Source organism: Drosophila ficusphila, unplaced genomic scaffold (genome assembly GCF_018152265.1).
Source record: "Drosophila ficusphila isolate 14025-0441.05 unplaced genomic scaffold, ASM1815226v1 contig_47, whole genome shotgun sequence".
NCBI classification, from domain to species: Eukaryota; Metazoa; Arthropoda; class Insecta; order Diptera; family Drosophilidae; genus Drosophila; species Drosophila ficusphila.
Window position 1 is genome coordinate 621318 of NW_025064388.1, and position 21982 is coordinate 643299.

General features: G+C 35.7%; 2 protein-coding genes across 4 annotated transcripts in view; both read left to right on the forward strand.

The window, feature by feature from the left end:
- Nucleotides 1–21982, forward strand: part of LOC108101961 (UDP-N-acetylglucosamine--peptide N-acetylglucosaminyltransferase 110 kDa subunit) — a 68696-nt gene that overhangs the window by 25401 nt on the left and 21313 nt on the right. Inside the window, exons 5-8 of one of the 3 annotated variants that reach the window (XM_043208434.1) lie at nucleotides 9200–9383; nucleotides 9437–9505; nucleotides 9667–9863; nucleotides 18578–18773. In XM_043208434.1, the coding sequence (XP_043064369.1) occupies nucleotides 9200–9383; nucleotides 9437–9505; nucleotides 9667–9863; nucleotides 18578–18773 (646 nt within the window). Of the gene's footprint in view, nucleotides 1–9199; nucleotides 9384–9436; nucleotides 9506–9666; nucleotides 9864–18189; nucleotides 18443–18577; nucleotides 18774–21982 lie in introns of those variants that run through there. The other 2 variants (XM_043208436.1, XM_043208435.1) reach the window with 2 other exon arrangements.
- On the forward strand, nucleotides 6598–7971 carry LOC108101962. The gene is made up of 3 exons (XM_017206545.2): nucleotides 6598–7425; nucleotides 7634–7735; nucleotides 7802–7971. The coding sequence occupies exons 1-3, from the start codon at nucleotides 7226–7228 to the stop codon at nucleotides 7836–7838; spliced, it is 339 nt and encodes a 112-aa protein (XP_017062034.1). The 5' UTR covers nucleotides 6598–7225; the 3' UTR covers nucleotides 7839–7971.

The following is a 21982-nucleotide window of genomic DNA, read 5'->3' on the forward strand; positions in this document are numbered from 1 at the left end:
CATGACTTTCTTGCCAACCCAATATTTATCTTTGTGAAAAAGAAGCGCATGTATGTATATATGCGTATGTATTTCAGAACAAACCGTAATAACAGTAATGGCATCTTACGTAGCACTTTTGTTATTGTCAGACAAAATTTGGCTTTTAACTTTATAATACAAAATTACAATATAACAACAAAATAACAATATCTACCTATTTGAAGAAAACGATCCATTATGTTTTTAATAACAATTTATAAAACTCTGTGACAAATTCGCGGAATTTCCTTTCCTTTACACTTTTAACGTAGACATGGGAAAACCAAAATATCGACAACAATCGACGATAGCGATTGACCACTATCAAGAGTGTGCGCAGCTATCGATTGCGTATCGATAGTGGCAAACCATCGATAGTCCCGATAGTGCCATCGATAGCTCTCCACCTCTACTACTTACACACTTTGTTTAGTTTGGCCATTATGTTTTACTGGAAGTTAGAAGATGTGTTCGTTTAGAAAGCTGAAGAAATAAAATGGGCGAGTGATCCGATGAAAGATCTGTTAAGTGTTCCACATGAACATGACCTCTAGGAACTCTTCTTGTGACGGCAAATTCCATCAGGTCAGGCTTCTTATTAGGACGTGTTGGCTTATCTGGAGAGATAAGGTCAAGCTTGTTTCTTGGTGTTATTATAGCGTTGTACAGCTGTCTTCCTTTGGGGTTAGTGAGTCGAGAGCCCAAATGGGGCTGCTTCGCGTTGTAATCTCCAGCCGCTATGAAATGGTCACCTAGTAGGTCAAAGAACTGTACAAATTCATCTTTAGAAACGGAAAAGCGTGGTGGGCAGTATACAAATTAATTAATGTCCTTTTAAAGATTTATTTTAAAACGCGCGGTACTGCACGAATGAGAAGACTTGGTACTTGACAGGTTAGGACCGTCACGATTTATTTCCAAAATTCAACTAACTGCTAAGTAAATAAATTCTTATAATGAAAGCTAGCCCTATGCCCTGAAAGTGCTGACCCGGTTGCCCATGCATGGTGTTGGGTAGCCGCCGTTGCATCGGAGTGCATTGCCCGCTGATTGCGCTGACCGAAGCCTGGGATTTTGGCAACGTCGTTGTGCAACGTCCGCAGGTGTCGCTAGCCTTCAGAGCTCGCAAATAACAGTTAACCGTTTTTCATGTAGTGCTCTCGGTGCGAGCACAACCGAAAAAGTTCATACTGTCTCGCTCTCGCTCTGAGCAAGAGCCCCTTGCTGTCATCATTTGTGTTTTCTGTTGAGCACTTTTCGTTGAGCTCTTTGCATTTCGGTCTTTCAATGAGCAGTGCGTAAGGAGCAGATCGAGAAACGCTCGCACAATGAGAGTCAGCAAAAGACCGATTGACCGAAAAACTTAACGCAAACGGTCTTCGCATTTACACACACACGTTCAATTCACGAAGACGATTAATATGTTTCGTCCGCAAAACCGATGTTTAACGATTTGCTTGCCTATACGTGCACTGTATACCAATACATATGCAAAAGATCTTTTGCTTCACTGAAAACGACAAAACGGTCCTGGAGCAACCAGAACATAACCGAATAGAAAAAAACGGTTTCGGTCTGAGCGCAACCGAACCCATTCACGAACCCATAAATCGGTCGTTCTCTGAGACTTTTCGTAAAGGGTCAGGAGAAGACTGTTATTAGCAGACAACGAGAAACGGTCGACTGTTATTTGCGAGCTCTGCTAGCCTTGCATTATTTTATTCTGTTAAGGGGGGGGTAAGGTTTAAAAAATTTTTTTACATTTTTTTTTTTAATTTTTTTTTCTGAATGATCAATATGTCGAGAACACTGTGTAAAAATTTTGAGTCAATTAAAGTCAAACTAACGGAGTTACAGCGTTTTAAACAACCGTATTTGGACGTATTTTCACGTATAAAAATACTTTGAATCGATTTTGCCGAAGACGTTATTTTGAAAGTCGGTGAACATCAGAACTCAAAATCTACTGAACCGATCCTTTTCAAATTTTTAACACAAAATCTCAATATAAATACTCAGGTAATCAGGAAGTTTTTTTTATTTTTAAATTTTTTCTATTTTTAAAAAATAAATCAACAGCGATTTTTAAAGCTAAAATCGCACTTTTCACTTTCAAGTGCTCCCAAAAATAGACAAAAAATTAATTTAAAATAAACTCTTCCTGATTACCTCGGGAAATTCATTATCTTTACAACGCATATCACATTTTATTTTTAAGATGATCCGTGAACGCCCTATGATGTTCACCGCAAAACAACCTTTTCTTTGGGCGCTTCGGAAGATTAACCGCCACAGGCTTATTTCTTAATATTTTTTAATAATTTTTTTTTCTAATACTCTTCAAAAGGTAAACAATAACATGTAGTTAATGTAAATAAATAAATAAATAATAAGCTCAATAAAATAAACTTACTCATTTCGCCGCAAAAAAAGATGAAACACGGCCCTTTTTTTGGGCTTTAAAACCTTACCCCCCCCTTAAGCATTATCAGCCTGGGAACTTTCGTTTTGCTGGGAGACCGTGTTAACTCCTCCCTTACTTAGATGAAGGACGTCCTCGGACTTCTTGAAGCTGTCAATGATAACTTGAAGGTCACGCTGACGTTGGTCTCGCTGGCATTTCTGATAGAGCTTGTAAATAGTAAAGCAGATGACCAAGAAGGCGATCGCGGCCACTCCAGATATTATAGGCCGTGTTTCCAGTGCCTTTTCTATTTTGCCTATGTAACGTAGGTTTTTCATATTTAATTTTTGTAAGTATGGTAAGCTCAGTATTTCTTAATGGTCCGTAATGTTAAGGACGGTTGATGCAGCGGGTGCTGGTGATTTTATAACGTAGCACTTCAAGTTTTGGTATACGGTGTTATTTATTTTTACCTCGTCGTCGAATGCAACGAGGAACGTTCCGGTTACCAAAATGTTGTTGTAAGGGCGGTGCTGCAGTTTCCAATCGGCATGATTTTGTTACCGCAGTCAGCTATAATACTATCTTCAGCAAAATTAGGAATAGTGCCGTTGTTTTCAACGGGATGCAAGATTATCTTCTTACAAGTTACGTACGGCTTAGGATATTTTAATAAAAAATGTAAACAAGAAAGGAAGCTAGCTTCGGCAAGCTAAAGCTTATATACCCTTGCAGTCATTAATATCTATGTCAAGCAAAATACATATTAATTTTCCATATTGTTCATATGAGAGCTATATGATATAGTTGTCCGATTTTGATGAAATTTAATTTGAGGCTCTACAATTTTTTTGTTTCTGAAGAAGATTCATTCATTCTTCAGTTTTCGATCGTACTGGTGATTAGCCAGTGGCGACTTATCCTAGCGGTGGGGTTGCCACCTGGCGCCATCTAGGAGTGACGAAAAGTTCTATTCTTGGGTCCATAGTAAAGGACGAGGGGTGTGCGGGTCCGAGAAGCCGAAATTTGTTACTTTTTTGCTCGATTTAAGTGTATTTAAAAATTTTGATGTTCTAAAAATCATGCTCGGGAAATTAAAAACAACGACTTATAATTTTTTTTCCATTATTTTTATATATATTTTTTTATCTTTCCTATGGCAGCTATATGATAAAGTTGTCCGATTTGAATAAAATTTAATCGGAAATCCAATAGTAGTTAGAAAACGCCATTTAGAAGAAATCAAGTCGATCTGATCAAAAACAACAGCGAAAGAATTTTTTATTCCTTTCTCTCTTATTGGAGTTATCCGATATAGTCGGCCGATCCGTCCCGTTCCGACTTCTATACTGCGTGCAATAACTACACAACTTTTGGGACAGTTTCAGCAAGATAGCTTTAAAACTGAGAGACTAGTTTACATAGAAACAGACAGGAGGACAGACAGACAGACGTACAGACGTATTTTGATTCAGATCGTGATGTTGATCAAGAATATATATACTTTATGGGGTCTGAGGTGTTTCCTTCCCTGCGTTGTAAACTTCTGACTGAATTTATAATACCCTTTTGCTCTGCAAGGGTATAAAAATTATTATTTTATTAAACTTTAATTTGAGCAATTTCCATTAGGTCAGTAATAGTGTTGTAGAATGTTCATTGACTAAATTTTGCAAATCATTTGAATCTGAAATCGCGGGGTTGATTATTCCCATTTTCGCAAGTGTAACTGACAACATTAAGGCTTCGAGTTCGGAAATAATTATTCTGTTTCTTGATAGCAATTTTTCATATAAATTTTCTGTATTTATCTGTTCTGTTTTTGAATTTTTATGAATAAGTTGATGCTTCTAGGGTGCTGACTGTAGCTATGAGAGTTCTAATGTGTCTTAAATCGGAGTCTAATATCTGTCTCATATGTGACCGAAGGAAGTGGTCTTCTATTTCTTCCGTGTCCTTTACTATCTCCGAATACATTGTTAAATTGGTCGAATGTTTTAGGTACTGGAAGTCTATCCAAATGGTCACGTTTCCGTCTATGATTGGTATGCAATTTGAAGCCGTGTAATCGGTGATTACTACCCTCCCTTTTATTAAACTGTGGTCCCCAAGTCTGCTTCTATGGTTTCCTCGGTGTACAAATTTGAAAAGTTGGTTCCCAACCTCTTATTTGTTTTTACGATAACTTTTTCTTCTACTTTTTATTTAATCTACTTTTTATTTAATCTTTGTAGTTGGATGTTCTGTGCATTTGAGACTATATCTCTAATTTCTGCGTTAATCTCTATGGTTGATGAGTGAATTATGTCGATGGGTCGTTTATTTGTTACAGAGTGAATGGTTCTATTGTATTGTATAGACGCGAGTAGTATTAATTCAACCGTGTCCTCAATAGTGTACTGTGGAATCTTTCCACTTGTCCGTTCGATGTACTGTGAATGCGGTGCATTAACGATTTGCACGTTAAAGCGGTTGCTTAAAAGAGACTTAATTGTTTCAGATTTTATAGAGGGCTCATTATCGCAGTATATTGTTTTTGGTCGCCGATAGAAATTAATAAGTTGTAAAATCGCGGTTTGCACGTCTGGAATGGTTCTGGAAGCGATTGGTTGAACAATTGAAAATTTTAAATCTGTCGAAAATATGTCAATGTGTAAGATTTTTCCTGTGTATGAGGGAATGGGTGTTTCGCCGAGAATCTGTTTCTGAGGATGTCTATCGTATTTTGCCTTCTGGCATGTTTTACAATTTTCGACCACCTCATTTAAGAGATGTCGTGTTTTTTTTACCAAACATTTTGACCTTTCTAACTGAAGCAGTTCCGCTTTCTTCTATGATTATCTGGTTCCGAAAGCAGTTGACTGGTTTGTATGTTTTTTCAATAGTGTAGTTGAGTGATAGCTCGCTATGTATTGTGGCAATTTCTGAAAATTTTGAAACTGTCGAAAATATGTCAATGTGTAAGATTTTTCCTGTGTATGAGGGGGTGTTTCGCCGAGAATCTGTTTCTGAGGATGTCTATCGTATTTTGCCTTCTGGCATGTTTTACAATTTTCGACCACCTCATTTAAGAGATGTCGTGTTTTTTCACCAAACATATTGACCTTTCTTACTGAAGCAATTCCGCTTTCTTCTATGATTATCTGGTTCCGAAAGTAGTTGACCGGTTTGTATGATTTTTCAATAATGTAGTTGAGTGATAGCTCGCAATGTATTGTGGCAATATCTGAATGAGCATCCTCTTCTAGCGCGTGGATGTGCTGTCGGGAAAGTCAGCTACGTAGATGTCTTTTTCTGGCTTATAAAAAATTTGGGCGTTGTGCTCGTCAATGAAAGCTTTCCAGCGCTAAATTTTTGCGTTTGGATTGCGATCTGAGACGGCGAAAGTAAGTGGCTGCTGTTCAGTAAAAATGTTTAATTTTTTATGCCGTATTGGTAATTCCTGAGGCTTTTTATGGCCTTATTGCTAATAACTGTCTTTCGTTAGTCGCAAAATTTAGTTCCCTGTCCTTTAAAGTTCGCGATATCATGGTTATGGGTTTTCCGTCCTGTGACAAGACTGCTCCCTAACCAAAAGACGAAGCATCTGTCGTCAAGTCGAACGCTTTTTTGTATTTTGGATATAATAGCATTACGTTTTCAGACGCGAGAACACTCTTAAGTTTTTCAAATGCCTGGCGTTGATTTTTGTCGAAGTTAACATGTATTTTCTTTGATTGTCCTGCACTTACTTTGCCATTTTTTCTTTTTAGGATTTCACTTATAGGTTTTGCAATTGATGCAAAGTTTTTAATGAAACACCTATAGTAACTAGTTAGTCGAGAAATAATCTGACATTAAAAAGTGTGGTCGGTTAATCGTCTACTTTGTTAACCCTTTACATGGCAATAACTCCGATTTTCTTCATTTTTTTTTTGTTTGGTAGATAAGTGAAAATAAAAAATACACTTCTTTTTATTTTTTTAATTTTTTTGGTTTTACCTTATTTTTTCTAAGTGTAAAGCCACTTTAATGCATATCTGCAACAAGGCAAAATTGTAGATTTATTCATATTATAATGCAACAAACACAAAAACTCGACAATATATACCTAAATATAATTTTTACCTGTTTATAAATATAAATTAAATTAACTATACATTTTTTTTTGATATTTATATTTGGATGAGAAACTGCACAACCAGTTCAGATTTCCACATTCACCAAATTGGCTGGAAAAGTAATTATCTGTTGAGTATTGGACAGAATTCTGAGTGACTAACACTTGTTATATAAAAAACGAAAGTTTCTGAACTGCATCAAAAAGATTTCAGAAAGTTTTGCAACGCCCGTTGAAAAATAAATGAATTTGAACGGTATGATGCAGATATGCATCACCACCATGTAAAGGGTTAAGGCATGTTCTAATGCCTCCACGTGAAACCACGATACCTAAATACTCTACATTTTCTTTAAAAAAATTAGATTTCTCACGCGAAACTCTCATGTTGGCCTCATATAATTTGTCTAAGACTTATGCTGTGTTTTACATGCTCGTGCATATTTTCTGAAAAAATGATAACGTCGTCGACGTAGACATAGCATGATTTCCCTATTTGTTCCCTGAGCACATCGTCGATGACTCTCTGAAAAATGCTGGGTACATTCTTCAATCCAAAGGGTAGTCTACAGAACTCATATTTTCCATTTCCTACCGAGAAGGCCGTTTTTTCTCTGTCGCTCTCGGCGAGTAGTATCTGGTAAAAACCAGACTTTAAATCTAACGTGGTAAAGTATTTTTCCTTTCCTTAATTTGCCAAGATGAAAACCACGTTCGGGATAGGGTATTTGTCATCTATTGTCTTCAAATTAAGCTTTCTGAATAGACTTCAGGCGTTTTTTGTGTTTCCCTGTTCATCGGTCCCTTTTTTATCTACAACCCAAACGGGGTTGTTATATGGAGAACGAGATGGTCGGATCGCCTGTGTTTATGTGTTTACAAAGTCGGACACGCCCATCGGGTATGCATACAGTTTTGAATATATCGGATCTTCATTTTCTGTCCGGATAGTACCAACAATGTTAGTATGTTCCTAACATTTCCTGAAATTTTTCCATTATTTCCTGTGCTACCACTATATCCTCAACTTTTGTAAAATTAACATTTGCACACTTCAAAAATTTAATTTCCTCCGAACTGCTATTAGTTATTAACTTTTTTTCTTTTAGGTCAAGTACGACGTCAGTCTTTTTTAGTACGTCCAGTCCAATAATTCCATCAAACGTTGTTAAGTTTGGTAGCAAGAAAAATGTTGTAGTTGTATTAAGAAGGTGCATAGATCGATTTTACAGAATATGGTTGATTTACGAAAATAACGTTTTTAAATTCTTTCATAGGTTTGATGTAATTCTTGGAAGCCCCAGTGTCTACTAAAAGATTGAATTTTTTACCCATGCAGAGGAAAAGGGTATTATAATTTCAGTTAGAAGTTTGCAACGCAGTGAAGGAGACACCTCAGACCCCATATATGTATATTCTTGATCAGCATCACGAACTGAATCGAAACACGTCTGTAAGTCTGTCCGTCTGTCCGTTTCCGCGCAAACTAGTCTCTCAGTTTTAAAGCTATCTTGCTAAAACTTTCCCAAAAGGTGTGTAGTTATTTCACGCAGTATATAAGTCGGAACGGGCCGGATCGGCCGACTATATCGGATAGCTCTCATACAAGAGAATAAAATAAAAAATTCTAACGCCGTTGTTTTTGATCAGATCGACTTGATTTCTCCCAAATGGCGTTTTCTAACTACTATTGAATTTCGGGATAAGTTTTATCAAAATCGAATAACTTTATAATATAACTGCCATAGAATTTTCAAAATATGGAGTTTTTAATAACGCTTGAATCGAGAAAAAATTTCATCAAAATCCGACAGCGTTATCATATAGCTGTCATAGGAAAGATTTAATATCTATATAGAAATAATGGAAATAAATGTATAACATCGTTGTTTTTCATAAGACAAGCATGATTTTTGGAGTTTAGAATTTTTAAACGATTTTTTACGAATTACGACTTTTAATTACGAATTTAATTTCATCAAAATCTGACGATTATATTATATAGCTGCCATATGAATAACACTCGAAAATATGGAAAACTAATAGAAAAATCGCCATGGCTTCGATTTTGTTTTGCCTTTACGTATTTTGTTCGACATATTTGATGACTGCAAGGGTATATTAATTTCGGCTTGCCAATTAACTTTGGTAAAGTTTGATCGTGAAAGTTTTTAAAATATTTTACGTAATAAAGAAATAAGTTTACGTCTATAACGCGTTGAGTAAAATTATCCCCTTTGGATATAAAAATTTCATAGGTTTTTATACATGATAATCCGGAAGAGTTTTCCCGGAAAATTTACGTTTACAAAAATTAAACTAAAAGAGACTGGCGACTAGCGGCTGGGGAATTTCCAAGAAGCAAAACGAATCGAAGTTAGTTCCAAAATTTTATTGCAGCCAGCAGCTTCAAGCGTCGATCGGCCAATGTTCTCTAAGAGCAGCATACATTTTCGCATAGCCACGAACAGAAAACCTTATCAGTTGCACTTAAGCTTGACCATAGGCGAGTTGTTTGTGATTTAACTGATAGGCTTTTGTACAATTTGGTTTTAGGTTTGTTAGTTTACCTTTGGCTGCATATAATCAATTAAATTTTATCATCTTTCCTCAAAGCTAACAATAAAACTTAATCTACTGCTCCAACAATATATTTAATTAAATTGTTATTTCAGCAATTTAGGTAATGTTTTCAAAGAGCGTGGACAACTGCAGGAAGCTTTAGACAACTATCGTAGAGCTGTTCGACTCAAGCCGGACTTTATTGATGGATACATAAACTTGGCTGCTGCATTGGTAGCTGCACGTGATATGGAGTCTGCTGTTCAAGCGTATATTACAGCACTTCAATATAATCCAGTAATTTTTTAATTTCATTTTTAATATAAAAATCGTAACGTATCTTAATGCAGGAGCTGTATTGTGTCCGCAGCGATCTAGGAAATCTGCTGAAGGCGCTTGGCCGCTTGGAAGAGGCTAAAGTACGTACAAGTTTCAAATTTTGTTCACAAAATTGTGTAGATGTTTGATTTTTCGACCTGAATTTAAAATATCACTTCGGAAAACAAACAGAAACAATCGGTTAAAAACATTTAAATATCACAAAAGTAATGTTAATTTTTTTGGTTTATTTTGTATGTAGGCATGTTACCTTAAGGCAATCGAAACATGTCCTGGCTTCGCAGTTGCATGGAGCAATTTAGGGTGTGTGTTTAACGCTCAGGGGGAGATTTGGTTAGCTATTCACCACTTTGAAAAAGCTGTTACTCTTGACCCCAACTTTTTGGATGCATACATCAATTTGGGAAATGTTTTAAAGGAAGCAAGGATATTTGACAGGTAAGTACAATTCCTTTTTAATTTGGTATGCTATTGAATTATTATTTAACATGTTATTCATGTTTCAAACTTCAATGAAGGGCCGGGAAATACTACCATATATTTAAACATTTTAACGAGTCGATACAAATACATATATAAATGTAATATAAATACATAATATGTATTTCATGTAACTCATTTGCATTTTATAGAATACTAGCAAACCCCGGCGAACTCCGTTTCGCCACCTGATGGCAACGTACTCTTCTAGCAAAAATTTGTTTTTCGTTGAACATCATGACTCGTTATCGGATCAACCGAAACAAGACAAGAAAGGAAGCTAGTTTCGGCAAGCCGTCCGATTTTTATAAAATTAAATTCGTTATTCAAAACTCTATATTGCAAAAATCATCATCAATTTTATTTCCGGTATGATAACGTTATCATAAAGCTGCCATATCGAAAAATCTATATCGAAATTACGGAAATAAAATGATAAAATCGTTGTTTTTCATCAGACAAGGATGATTTTTATACCCTTGCAGAGCAAAAGGGTATTATAATTTCAGTCAGAAGTTTACAACGCAGTGAAGGAGACACCTTAGACCCCATAAAGTATATATATTCTTGATCAGCATCACGAGTAGAATCAGAATACGTCTGTACGTCTGTCCGTCTGTCTGTTTCTCTTCAAACTAGTCTCTCAGTTTTAAAGCTATCTTGCTGAAACTTTCCCAAAAGGTGTGTAGTTATTGCACGCAGTATATAAGTCGGAACGAGCCGGATCGGCCGACAATATCGGATAGCTCCAATACGAGAGAATGAAAAAAAAAAATCTCAGGCTGTTGTTTTTGATCTGATCGACTTGAATTCTTCTAGATGGCGTTTTCTAACTGTTATTGAATTTCGTATTAAATTTGATCAAAATCGGATAACTTTATTGTATAGCTGCCATAGGAGAGACCAAAAAATATATATAGAATTAATGGAAATAAATTGATAACATCGTTGTTTTTTATCCCATGAGCATGATTTTTTGAATATCAAGTTTTTTAACAACTCTTATATTAAGAAAAAAGTTTCATAAAAATCGGACAACTATATCATATAGCTGTCATAGGAAAGATCGAAAAATCTATTTAGAAATAACGGAAGTAAAATTATAACATCGTGGTTTTTCATCAGACAAGTATGATTTTTGAAATATAGAGTTTTCTTACGACTCTTAAATTACGAATTAAATTTGATCAAAATCGGACAACTATATCATATAGCTCCCATATGATCTATAGTCGGAAATATGGAAAATGAATAGAAAAATCGTTATAGCTTCGATGTTGTTTAGCCTTTATGCATTTTGTTCGACATATTTGATGACTGCAAGGGTATATAAGCTTCGGCTTGCCGAAGCTAGCTTCCTTTCTTGTTTTCCATATTTTCGACTATAGATCATATCGGAGCTATATGATATAGTTGTATAGTTTTTTTCAGGTAATGAGTCGTGGAATTTTGGTCACTTCAAAGTTGAAATTTTTGTGCCAAAAACAAAGTTTTATGTTTGGGAAGCCGCCATTTTGTCAAAAATCAAAATTTTGAAAATCCCACGTGTCATTACCAGCATTTGTCTATTCTTTACGTAATCCTTCTGGTTTTTTGTATTTCTGATCATTTGGACCGGAGATATTTTCCGCACCGCAAAACCCTTTTTTGAAGTGGACCCTCGGGAGATCCTCTATGGCAGCTATATTATAGAGTTATCCGATTTTGATAAAATTTAATCCGAAATTCAATAGTAGTTAGAAAACGCCATCTGGAAAAATTCAAGTCGATCTGATAAAAAACAACGGCGTAAGATTTTTTTATTTCATTCTCTTGTATTGGAGCTATCCGATATAGTCGGGCGATCCGGCCCGATCCGACTTATATACTGTAGTGATCGAATTTTAAGTATCCGGCTACTAAAGTTTTTTACCATAAAGGGTATGTCAGATCAGATGAAACGGGGCCTACTTTGTTCTCTTGGTCAGAACAGGTGAAGCGGGGCCTTCTTTAATGTGAAGCAGGGACAATTAAAAAAGGAAGTTAGAAATTGAGTGAAAGCATGGCAGAGCAGGACAGATTTAGACTGCTGCCAAGTGTCTGTTCGTTAAGCGCTGACATACATGTTAGAAAGAGATGGCTAACAATGTAAAAGAATAGAGTAGAAAGTATAAATTTGGAAAGCAGACTCTTGGGAAGTCAGTTCAGAAAGCGCCAAGCAAACGAGCAGAACTTGCTGCTAATAATTCGATTAAAAATGGAAAAGTCTAACGAAACTCCGACAGGTACAAAAGATTTGATTGCCTAAACTATTTTAGGTTCTTGTTTAGAGACTTCAAAAAATCGATTTTTTCAAAGAATTTTTAGGGAAGGAAACAAATATTCAATTGATATGAAACTTTCAAATTTTAGTGTCCTCTCAAGTCCTCTCAAATTTGTATACCCTTGCAGAGGGTAGAGAAGGAGACACCTTATACCCCATAAAGTACCATATATATGGAGGGACAAGAAATAACCCGGACAAATTTGGAAGCAATGGATTACAAATATGTAATGGCGGAGCCATTACAGAAATGGATTGCGATTTCCATCAATTTAATATTTTTTTAGGATGTCTAACACGCGTTGTGCAATTTTAAAACTGTAACAATAAGGAAATTGCCAATGATACTTTTTTCGTTTGCTCGGCATATCAAAACTAACAGTCTCTGTCGCTATCCGGCGATTTTATGAGCTTGGCTATGAAGGTGACCGTCCCGGACGAGGCAGACCATGCACCGCCAACACTTCCAGAATTCGCCAGATCGTGAAAAAGCGGATAACCCGGAATTGCAGTGTCTCGGTCTGAAAAATAGCCCGTGAACTCGGAGTGAATCGATAAAGTGTTCGGTTGATTGTCAAAATGAACTTTATTTATAGCTCCAAAAAGTGCATCTTCTTACGGAGCGCATGAGACTCCAAAGATGCCGTCAGCTGAAGCGTCGGGCCGCAGGTCAAAAATGGGAGCGTTTTTTCTTCACGGACGAGAATATATTAAATTTTTTTTTAATATTCACCATCCAACAGGCACACAGTCTCCAAAATGACAGAAGCTGGTCAGCGGAAGCTCCAGGTACCTCTGCAATCATCGCGCGTCGTCAATGTGAGCAGTCTGTAATGGTTTGGAGGGGAATATGCGCCACTGGCAAAACACCCCTTGTTTTCATCGAGCAAGGGGTCAAAATTAATCAGGAAGTTTACCGCCGTGACATTTTGGAAACTGCTTCCTTGGGCCCAGTAGCACTTTGGTGATACGGAGTGGACGTTTCAAGAGGACTGGTGCAAAGCAAATTTTCCGGACTTTATCACATCCAGTGAATGGCCACCTCACTCTCCAGATCTCAATCCGATGGACTACAGTGTGTGGTCAATTTCGGAGTCCAGGGCATGTACTAAACGCCACATAAGTTTTGAGGCGCTGAAGCAATCATTGCTCCGAGATTGGGATCGATTATCGGAAGAAGACCTGCGGCCCATTGCGCTAAATTTTCAGAAACGTTTAGGGCTCTGCATCGCAGAAGAAGGAAGCCATTTTGAAACCGGATGAATATATGTTATTATAATATCTATTTAATAGTTGTGTACCTGCATTTTAAAAAAATTTAAGTACGGGTTATATCTTGCCACCCTGTATATTCTAGATCAGCATCCCGATCTGAATCAAAATACGTCTGTACGCCTGTCCGTCTCTCCTCATGTCTGTTTCTTTGTGAGCTAGTCTCTTAGTTTTAAAGCTATCTTGCTAAAACTTTGCCAAAAGTTGTGTAGTTATTGCACGCAGTATATAAGTCGGATAGCTCCCATACGAGAGACTGAAAAACAAAAAAAAATTTCTTAGATTTTTCTATAAAGTTTCTGTATTTTCGTCGATTGTTCATATGAAAGCTATATCATATAGTCGTCCGATTTGTATGAAATTTAATGCGAAATTCAAGAGTCATCAGAAAACTCAATATTTTAAAAATTATGCTTTTCTGATGAAAAATTCTATATAGATTTTTTGATCTTTCCTATGGTAGCTATATGATAAGTTGTCCGATTTTTATGAAATTTTTCTCGGTTCAAAGGCATTTAAAAAAAATGTATGTTCTAAAAATCATGATCGTGGGATAAAAAACGACGTTTTTTTTTTTGATTATTTATATATATTGTAAATTCAAGGCTATATTGTAAAAAAAACGGTTTCAGAAATGTTATTCAAAAGATTGGCCGTCGCTAGCTACTACTTTTGACCATCTTTCTGGCAGCATGCGTATTCCGTAACGAAAGAACTCCTCATCTTTCGAGTCGATCCAAGTATCAATCCAATTTTTGACTTCTTCATAAGAACTGAAGTGCTCTTTAGCTAGACCGTGTGCCATCGATCGGAACAGGTGGTAGTCAAATGGAGAAACGTCTGGAGAATACGGCGGGTGGGGTAAGATTTCCTATTGCAGCGTCTCCAAATATTTTTTGACCACCTTTACGGCGTGAGGCCGAGCATTGTCATGCTGGAGAATGACTTTATCGTGTCCTTCCTCGTACTGTGGCCGTTTTTCTTTAAGTGCTCGACTCAAACGCATAAATTGCGTTCGGTATCGATCTCCTTTGATGGTTTCACTTGGCTTTAGCAGCTCATAATATATCACCCCCAGCTGGTCCCACCAAATGCAGAGCATGACCTTGGCGCCGTGAATGTTTGGTTTTGCCGTCGACGTGAAGGCATGTCCAGGCTTTCCCTATGACTTTCTTCGCTTAGGATTATCGTAATGGACCCATTTTTCGTCGCCAGTTACGATGCGATGTAGAAATCCCTTCCGGTTTTGCCCTTGGAGCAGCTGTTCACATGCAAAAAAGCGCCGTTCGACATCTCTTGGTTTTAAGTCGTAACGAACCCAGTTTCCTTGTTTCTGAATCATCCCCCTGGCTTTGAGGCGTTTTGACACGGCTTGCTGTGTCACTTGCAATGATTTGGCCAACTCCTCTTGGGTTTGAAACGCATCTTGGTCGAGTAATGCTTCCAATTCAGCATCTTCGAAAATCTTCTCCCTTCCACCACCATGCCGGTCTTTGACTTCATAATCACCATTCTTAAAAAGTTGAATCCATTCGCGACATGTTCTTTGACTCAGAACATCCTCACCGTACGTATCCGAAAGCATTCGATGAGCTTCAGCAGCCCTTTTCTTGGAATTAAAAAAGAAAAACAAAATTTCCCGCAAATGTCGAGAATTCGGCTCAAAAAGTGACATTTTCAGTTGAGAATAGGTTTGGGATGCAAACAGATATCCACAAATATTTAGTTGGGTTTTGTTGGGCAGATGTGTAAGATCGATATAAAAGTATTTAATCGATTTATATCGACCAGTGCTTGACCCTAGAGACATCTATTGGAAAACGGCGGAAGCAAAGTTGTAGACCCAATATATTTTTCGCAGTTTACTATATAGTTGTCAGATTTTTATGAAATTTTTTCAAGATTCTAAGGTATTTAAAAACTTGTTTTAAAAATCATGATTGATGATGAAATATTGCTTTGCGCAGTTGTCAAATTGTTGACTAGGTCCACTGCTGCTCACATCAAAGCTATGTCGATTTTTCTATTCATTTTCCATATTTTCGACTATTGTTAATATGACAACTATATGATACAGTCGTCCGATTTAGATGAAAACTGTATTCCAAAAATTTCCGTTATTTCTAAATAGATTTTTCGATCTTTTTTATGGCAGCTATATGATCAATTTTTTCTCGATTCAAGGGTTAATCATGCTCTTGGAATTAAAACCAACGAAATTATACTTTCTTTTCCGTTATGTATACATGTATGTATTTTTCGATCTTTCTTATTGCAGCTATTTGATAGAGCTATCCCGTTTTGATAAAATTCAATAGAAGTTAAAAAAGACCATCTGGAAGAAATCAAGTCGATATGCTATATGATATGATATGATGATATAATTTTTTTTTCAATCTCTCGTATGGGAGCTTTCCGATATAGTCGCCGGATCCGTCCCGTTTCGACTTATACACTGCGTGCAATAACTACACAACTTTTGGGAAAGTTTCAGTAATATAGGTTAAAAACTGAGAGACTAGTTTGTGTAGAAACGGATAGACATACAGATGTATTTCGATTCAGATCGTGATGCTGATCAAGAATATATATACTTTATGGGGTCTGAGGTGTCTCCTTGCAATATTCTGGCCTAAATTATAATACCCTTTACTCTGATTTTGTATAGAAATCGACATAGCTTCGTTGTTGTTTAGTCTTCATGTACTTTGTTCGTCATATTTAAAACCTGCAAGGGTATAAAAACTTCGGGTCGTCAAAGCGAGCTTCCCTTCTTGTTCACTTAAATATATGCATGCGTCGTGTGTCGGAAAAGATGCAGGTCACAATTTCCATCTGAATAAAAAAAAACCAACACAAATCTATTTTTTTAGTAGTATAGATTCTAGTTAAACCAAAAAAATCCAAAGAAAAAAAATCAATAATTTTTCACAACTTAAAAACTAATTAATTGTTTTCGAAGACAAATTTCACTATAGATTGTTTAAAAAGTGGGTTAAGGGGTTATATCCAGTTGCGAGGCCGAAAAAATGACCTTTTTTGTAAATTATTTCTGGAGTGGCTTTTTATTGTATATATACGTGTTGTATATGAAAAGTTAGATAATTTCTTGTAGTTTCAGAATACATTTTCAAAAAAGAAATATATTGGTTTCCGTCGATCCTGTAGAGGATCTTCTGAGGGTCCACTTAAAAAAGGCGTTTTGCGGTGAGGAAGATATCTCTGATCCAAATTATCAGAAATACAAAAAACCAAAAGGATTACGCAAAGAAAAGAGAAATGCTGGTAATGAGACTTGGGATTTTCAAAATTTTGATTTTTGACAAAATGGCGGCTTCCGAAACATAAAACTTTGTTTTTGGCACAAAAATTTCAACTTTGAAGTGGCTAAAAAAATCGAAATTTTTGTCGGAGCCAAAATTCCCCGTGTCATTACCTGTAAAAAATATCAAAGAAAAGAATGTGAGAGTTTTAAGTCAATCGGACAAGCCGTCTCTGAGAAATTTTCCTCACCGATTTTGAAGACATCGTTTCGAGAAAAACGCATTTAAAGTTTTGGCTACTAGTTGAACTACGTGGGAGACGTCTTTATAAATACACTCATTACTCCAAAACTATTTACCGGAATACTGTGAAATTTTCATACAATATCTTAGATATATATATATATATATCTTAGAAATATATACATTCAAAATTGGCAAAAAAAAAATGTTCGATTTTTTCAAAATTGAAACTGGATATAACCCCTTAATCAGAACTTTTTAAAGATTTTTTAGGTTTAATTAGAAGAGAATTTAATTAAGAGAATTAAGGTTTTAAAGGCCAAAAAAAGGCCCATGTTTGATTTTTTTTTGCGGCGAAATGAGTAAGTTTATTTTATTGAGCTTAATTACATGTTATTGTTCAGCTTTTGAAGAGTATTAGAAAAAAAAATTATTTAAAAATATTAAGAAATAAGCCTGTGGCGGTTAATCTTCCGAAGCGCCTAAAAAAAAGTTGTTTTGCGGTGAACATCATAGGGCGTTAACGGATCATCTTAAAAATAAAATGCGTTGTAAAGATAATGAATTTCCCGAGGTAATCAGGAAGGGTTTTTTTTAAATTTATTTTTTGTCTATTTTTGGGAGCACTTGAAAGTGAAAAGTGCGATTTTAGCTTAAAAAATCGCTGTTAATTTATTTTTAAAAAATAGAAAAAAATTAAAAATTAAAAAAAAACTCTTCCTGATTACCTGCGTATTTATGTTGAGAATTTGTGTTAAAAATTTGAAAAGGATCGGTTCAGTAGATTTTGAGTTCTGATGTTCACCGACTTTCAAAATAACGTCTTCGGCAAAATCGATTCAAAGTATTTTTATACGTGAAAATACGTCCAAATACGGTTGTTTAAAACGCTGTAACTCCGTTAGTTTGACTTTAATTGACTCAAAATTTGTACACAATGTTCTCGACATATTGGTCATTTAGAAAAAAAAAAAAAAAAAAATGTAAAAAAAAATTTGTTTAAAACCCTACATTTGACAATTACGGTCCAAATGTTTTCTGTACCTAAATTGCAAAGAAGCTAGTACCTTGACCTATTCAGTTGAACCGCAGTGTGTATCCATTTGTTTTTATTTACGTCACTGAAAATATTCATAAATATGTATGTAGGTATATATATGGCATGTTCCTACTCACGTAATTTCGTGTTTTATTCAAGAAATCAAAACCTACATTTTTATAGTTTTTTATTTATATTTTGTATTTTATAATACGAATTTTGCTATAATTAAATTTATTCATTACTATTATTTAAATGAATAGTTTTCATAAATACCCGAAATGGAGTATCAGTGCGTGGTTGTTTATACAGTAGTTAAAATAAGCTGCCAAAATCAACCAAATCTAAGTAAACTGAAATATACGAATTGCAGATATGTGTTTAAGTTTTTGGTTCAGCTAAGGCTTTTATGGAAAAGGTTAATATACATCATTTTACTAATGTATACTGTAACGAAAGTAGGCGAACTCAATTTATATAGTGAACACTACTTATATTGTCTTGTACAATAATTGCTTAGTTTATTAAAATTTTTTAACATTTTTAATTCTAGAGCTGTGGCCGCGTACTTACGTGCCTTAAACTTATCTCCAAATAATGCCGTAGTTCATGGAAATTTGGCATGCGTGTACTATGAACAAGGCCTTATTGATTTGGCTATAGACACTTATCGGCGGGCCATAGAATTGCAGCCGAATTTTCCCGATGCCTATTGCAATCTTGCAAACGCTCTTAAAGAAAAAGGGCAGGTACGTTATTTATTTATTTTTATCTTATTGCAGACGGTATTGTGTGTTCAGTCAGAAGTTTGCAATACAGGTTTAGAATATTCTTCCGACGCCAATAATAATATTCTTAATTAGAGTTAACATTTAAGTCGATCTCGACATGTTCCTTTGTCGGCTTCTACGAAAACTGGTGCCTCAATTTGTATACCCTTTCAGAGTGTATTATAAACAGGGACCGCAAATAATTATTATGAGTTTAAAAAAATTGAAGCCCAAAACAGTCTCCAAAAAAATTGGAAAAAATTGTCATAAGTTAAATTTTAGTTCAAAGACAAAATAAATGTTTTTTTTTTTTTTCAATTTTTATGAAAAAAATTGATTTTTAATAAATAAAATTAATTTTAATAATTAAAAATTAGTAATAATTATTAAATATCAATTTTTATATAAAAATTACGCAATGACTTTTATTTTCAATTTATATTATATTAATTGGAAAATAAAAATTATTCGATAACTTTTATTTTAAAAATTGAAAATAAAGATTGAATCTATATGTCTTTTATTTTTTTCACTTGTTCACCCTTGTACAGCAAATGCTATTATAATTTAGGCCAGAAGTTTTCAACGCACGAGAGATATCGACTTGTGTTTTTTAACTACTGTCGAATTTACAATTCAATTTTATCAAAATCGAACTACCATATAATATAGCTACCATAAAGATCGAAAAATCTATATAGAACTAACGAAACCGTCAAATACTTCAATTAAAAAGCAAGGTTCGTCCATACAGACTGGCATGGATCGCTACATAAACATTAAAAGAAAACTAAGCCCACAGGGCAAGGAAATGGGTAACGTCGCAAAAATAAATCAGGCTCTCCCAAGCCCAGGAACTGTGCAAAACTCTAATACTGCAAATAGATTTGAACTTTTGGCTGACACGTCCAATGAAATCGCTTCTACAGTCTTGGATACGGACAAAAAGAAACCGAGGCCGCATCCACTTTACATTCGAGAGAAAAACTACAACAACCTCGTTAATATTGGGTTGGCAAGAAAGTCATGTCGTTTTTTTCAATATTTTCAAAGATGATTTATTTATATCAGTCAATTATGTATTGGCCGTTTTGTTCGACCACTAATGACCATCTTTCGGGTAGCTGCATAATTCCGCGCTCGAAGAACTTTTGGTCTTTTCCAGCAAAGAATCGAGACAAGTGGTTTTCGACAGCCTCATCTGAATCAAAGTTTTTACCATTCAAAGAGTTTTGAAGAGAGCGAAACAAATGGTAATCTGAAGGTGCTAAATCCGGACTATAAGGTGGATGTGGTAGCACTTAAGCTCCGTTAATTTTTGCCGAGTGACCAAAGATGTGTGGGGCCTAGCGTTGTCATGGTGAAAGACTATCCCCTTGCGATTAGCTAGTGCTGGCTCCTTTTCTTTAATTTTTTCCGCCAAATTGTACTGGCGACAGTACACATCTGATTTGATAGTTTCATTCCGTCCCAGCAGCTCAAAGTGCACTACACCCTTTCAATTCCACCAAAAAGACAGCATAACTTTCCTCTGATGGATATCGGCCTTTGATGTGGCTTGGGCTGGCTCATCTTTCTTGCTCCTTGATCTTTTTCGTTGGACATTATTGTAAACAACCCACTTTTCGTCGCCAGTAATGATCCGCTTCAAAAAAGGATCGTTTTTAATCCGTTGCAGCAGAGAATAGCAGATGTTGAATGAAATATTGGGTTGGCAAGAAAGTCATGTCGTTTTCAATATTTTCAAAGATGATTTATTTTTATGTTCGACCACTAATGACCATCTTTCGGGCAGCTGCATAATTCCGCGCTCGAAGAACTTTTGGTCTTTTCCAGCAAAGAATCGAGACAAGTGGTTTTCGACAGCCTCATCTGAATCAAAGTTTTTACCATTCAAAGAGTTTTGAAGAGAGCGAAACAAATGGTAATCCGAAGGTGCCAAGTCCGGACTATAAGGTGGATGTGGTAGCACTTCCCAATTCAGCTCCGTTGGTTTCATTCCGTCCCAGCAGCTCAAAGTGCACTACACCCTTTCAATTCCACCAAAAAGACGGCATAACTTTCCTCTGATGGATATCGGCCTTTGATGTGGCTTGGGCTGGCTCATCTTTCTTGCTCCATGATCTTTTTCGTTGGACATTATTATAAACAGCCCACTTTTCGTCGCCAGTAATGATCCGCTTCAAAAAAGGATCGTTTTTAATCCGTTGCAGCAGAGAATAGCAGATGTTGATACGCTTAGTTAGGTGAATTTCCTTTAAGGGGTTACATGGGTTTCCTCGGGTAAAAAACGGCCTTTTTTCAAACATTTTTTTTGCATATAAAAAATGAAATATTTCAATGAAACTTTTTATTATTTAAAAGATACATATTTAATAAAGATTTTGTGAAATTTTCCAAAAAAAATATCAAAATGTCGGCCATTACGACGCCATTTCCGGCAGTCCCTCGGAAAAAAGGTGCCTCCGCGTTGTCAGCAGAACTTCTTTCAGGATCATCCAAAGTAAAAATAAAAAAAACGTGTTTCAGTATAGACAATAAACTAGGTATTGGACGAAGGAAAAAAAAAAAAAATGAAAATTGGATTTTTGGCAGACGTTTTTACAAAAAAATGCAAATTTCGATGAAAATTTCTCGACATTTTTTTTTTTTTAAATAGTTGTAATTGAAAAAAAAAAAATCCTTCGTTCAATACCTTGTAAATGATATCTCGAATACTTGTGTAAAATTTCATTAAGATCGGTTGAGTAGTTTCCGAGAAATTTTGACAACCGACTTTGAAAACATAGTTTTGAGAAAAACGCGTTTAAAGTTTTAAGAGACAATAAAAGTGGTCTCAAGCGTCCACCTTCTCAAGGCTGTATCTCCGAGACTATTACTCGGATCAACTTGAAAATTTAGGACAATATTCTAGAAGTGTTATAGAATTTAATAAGACAAAAAAAAAATCGATTTTTTGAAACCGTGAAACCCATGTAACCCCTTAAGTTATGCGGAACCCAAACATCGAGCTTGCTTACGTAGCCAAGTTTCTTCAAATGGTTTTCCACCGTTGTGTAAAATCCGTGAGGTTTTTCACGGAATCGAAAATGATTTAAAAGTGGACTTGCGGTGTAGCAGCCTAGCTGGGGATTTTCCGTCACGAAAGAAGACGCAAAGACGAATCGAGTTAATGCAATTTATTGCGC

Coding starts and splice junctions, on each gene's coding strand:
- LOC108101962 (XM_017206545.2), top strand. CDS start 7,226: ATGAAAACCACGTTCGGGATAGGGTATTTGTCATCTATTGTCTTCAAA. Junction 7,426..7,633: donor AAGTCGGACACGCCCATCGG/GTATGCATACAG, acceptor TTTTTCTTTTAG/GTCAAGTACGACGTCAGTCT. Junction 7,736..7,801: donor GTTGTAGTTGTATTAAGAAG/GTGCATAGATCG, acceptor ATTCTTTCATAG/GTTTGATGTAATTCTTGGAA.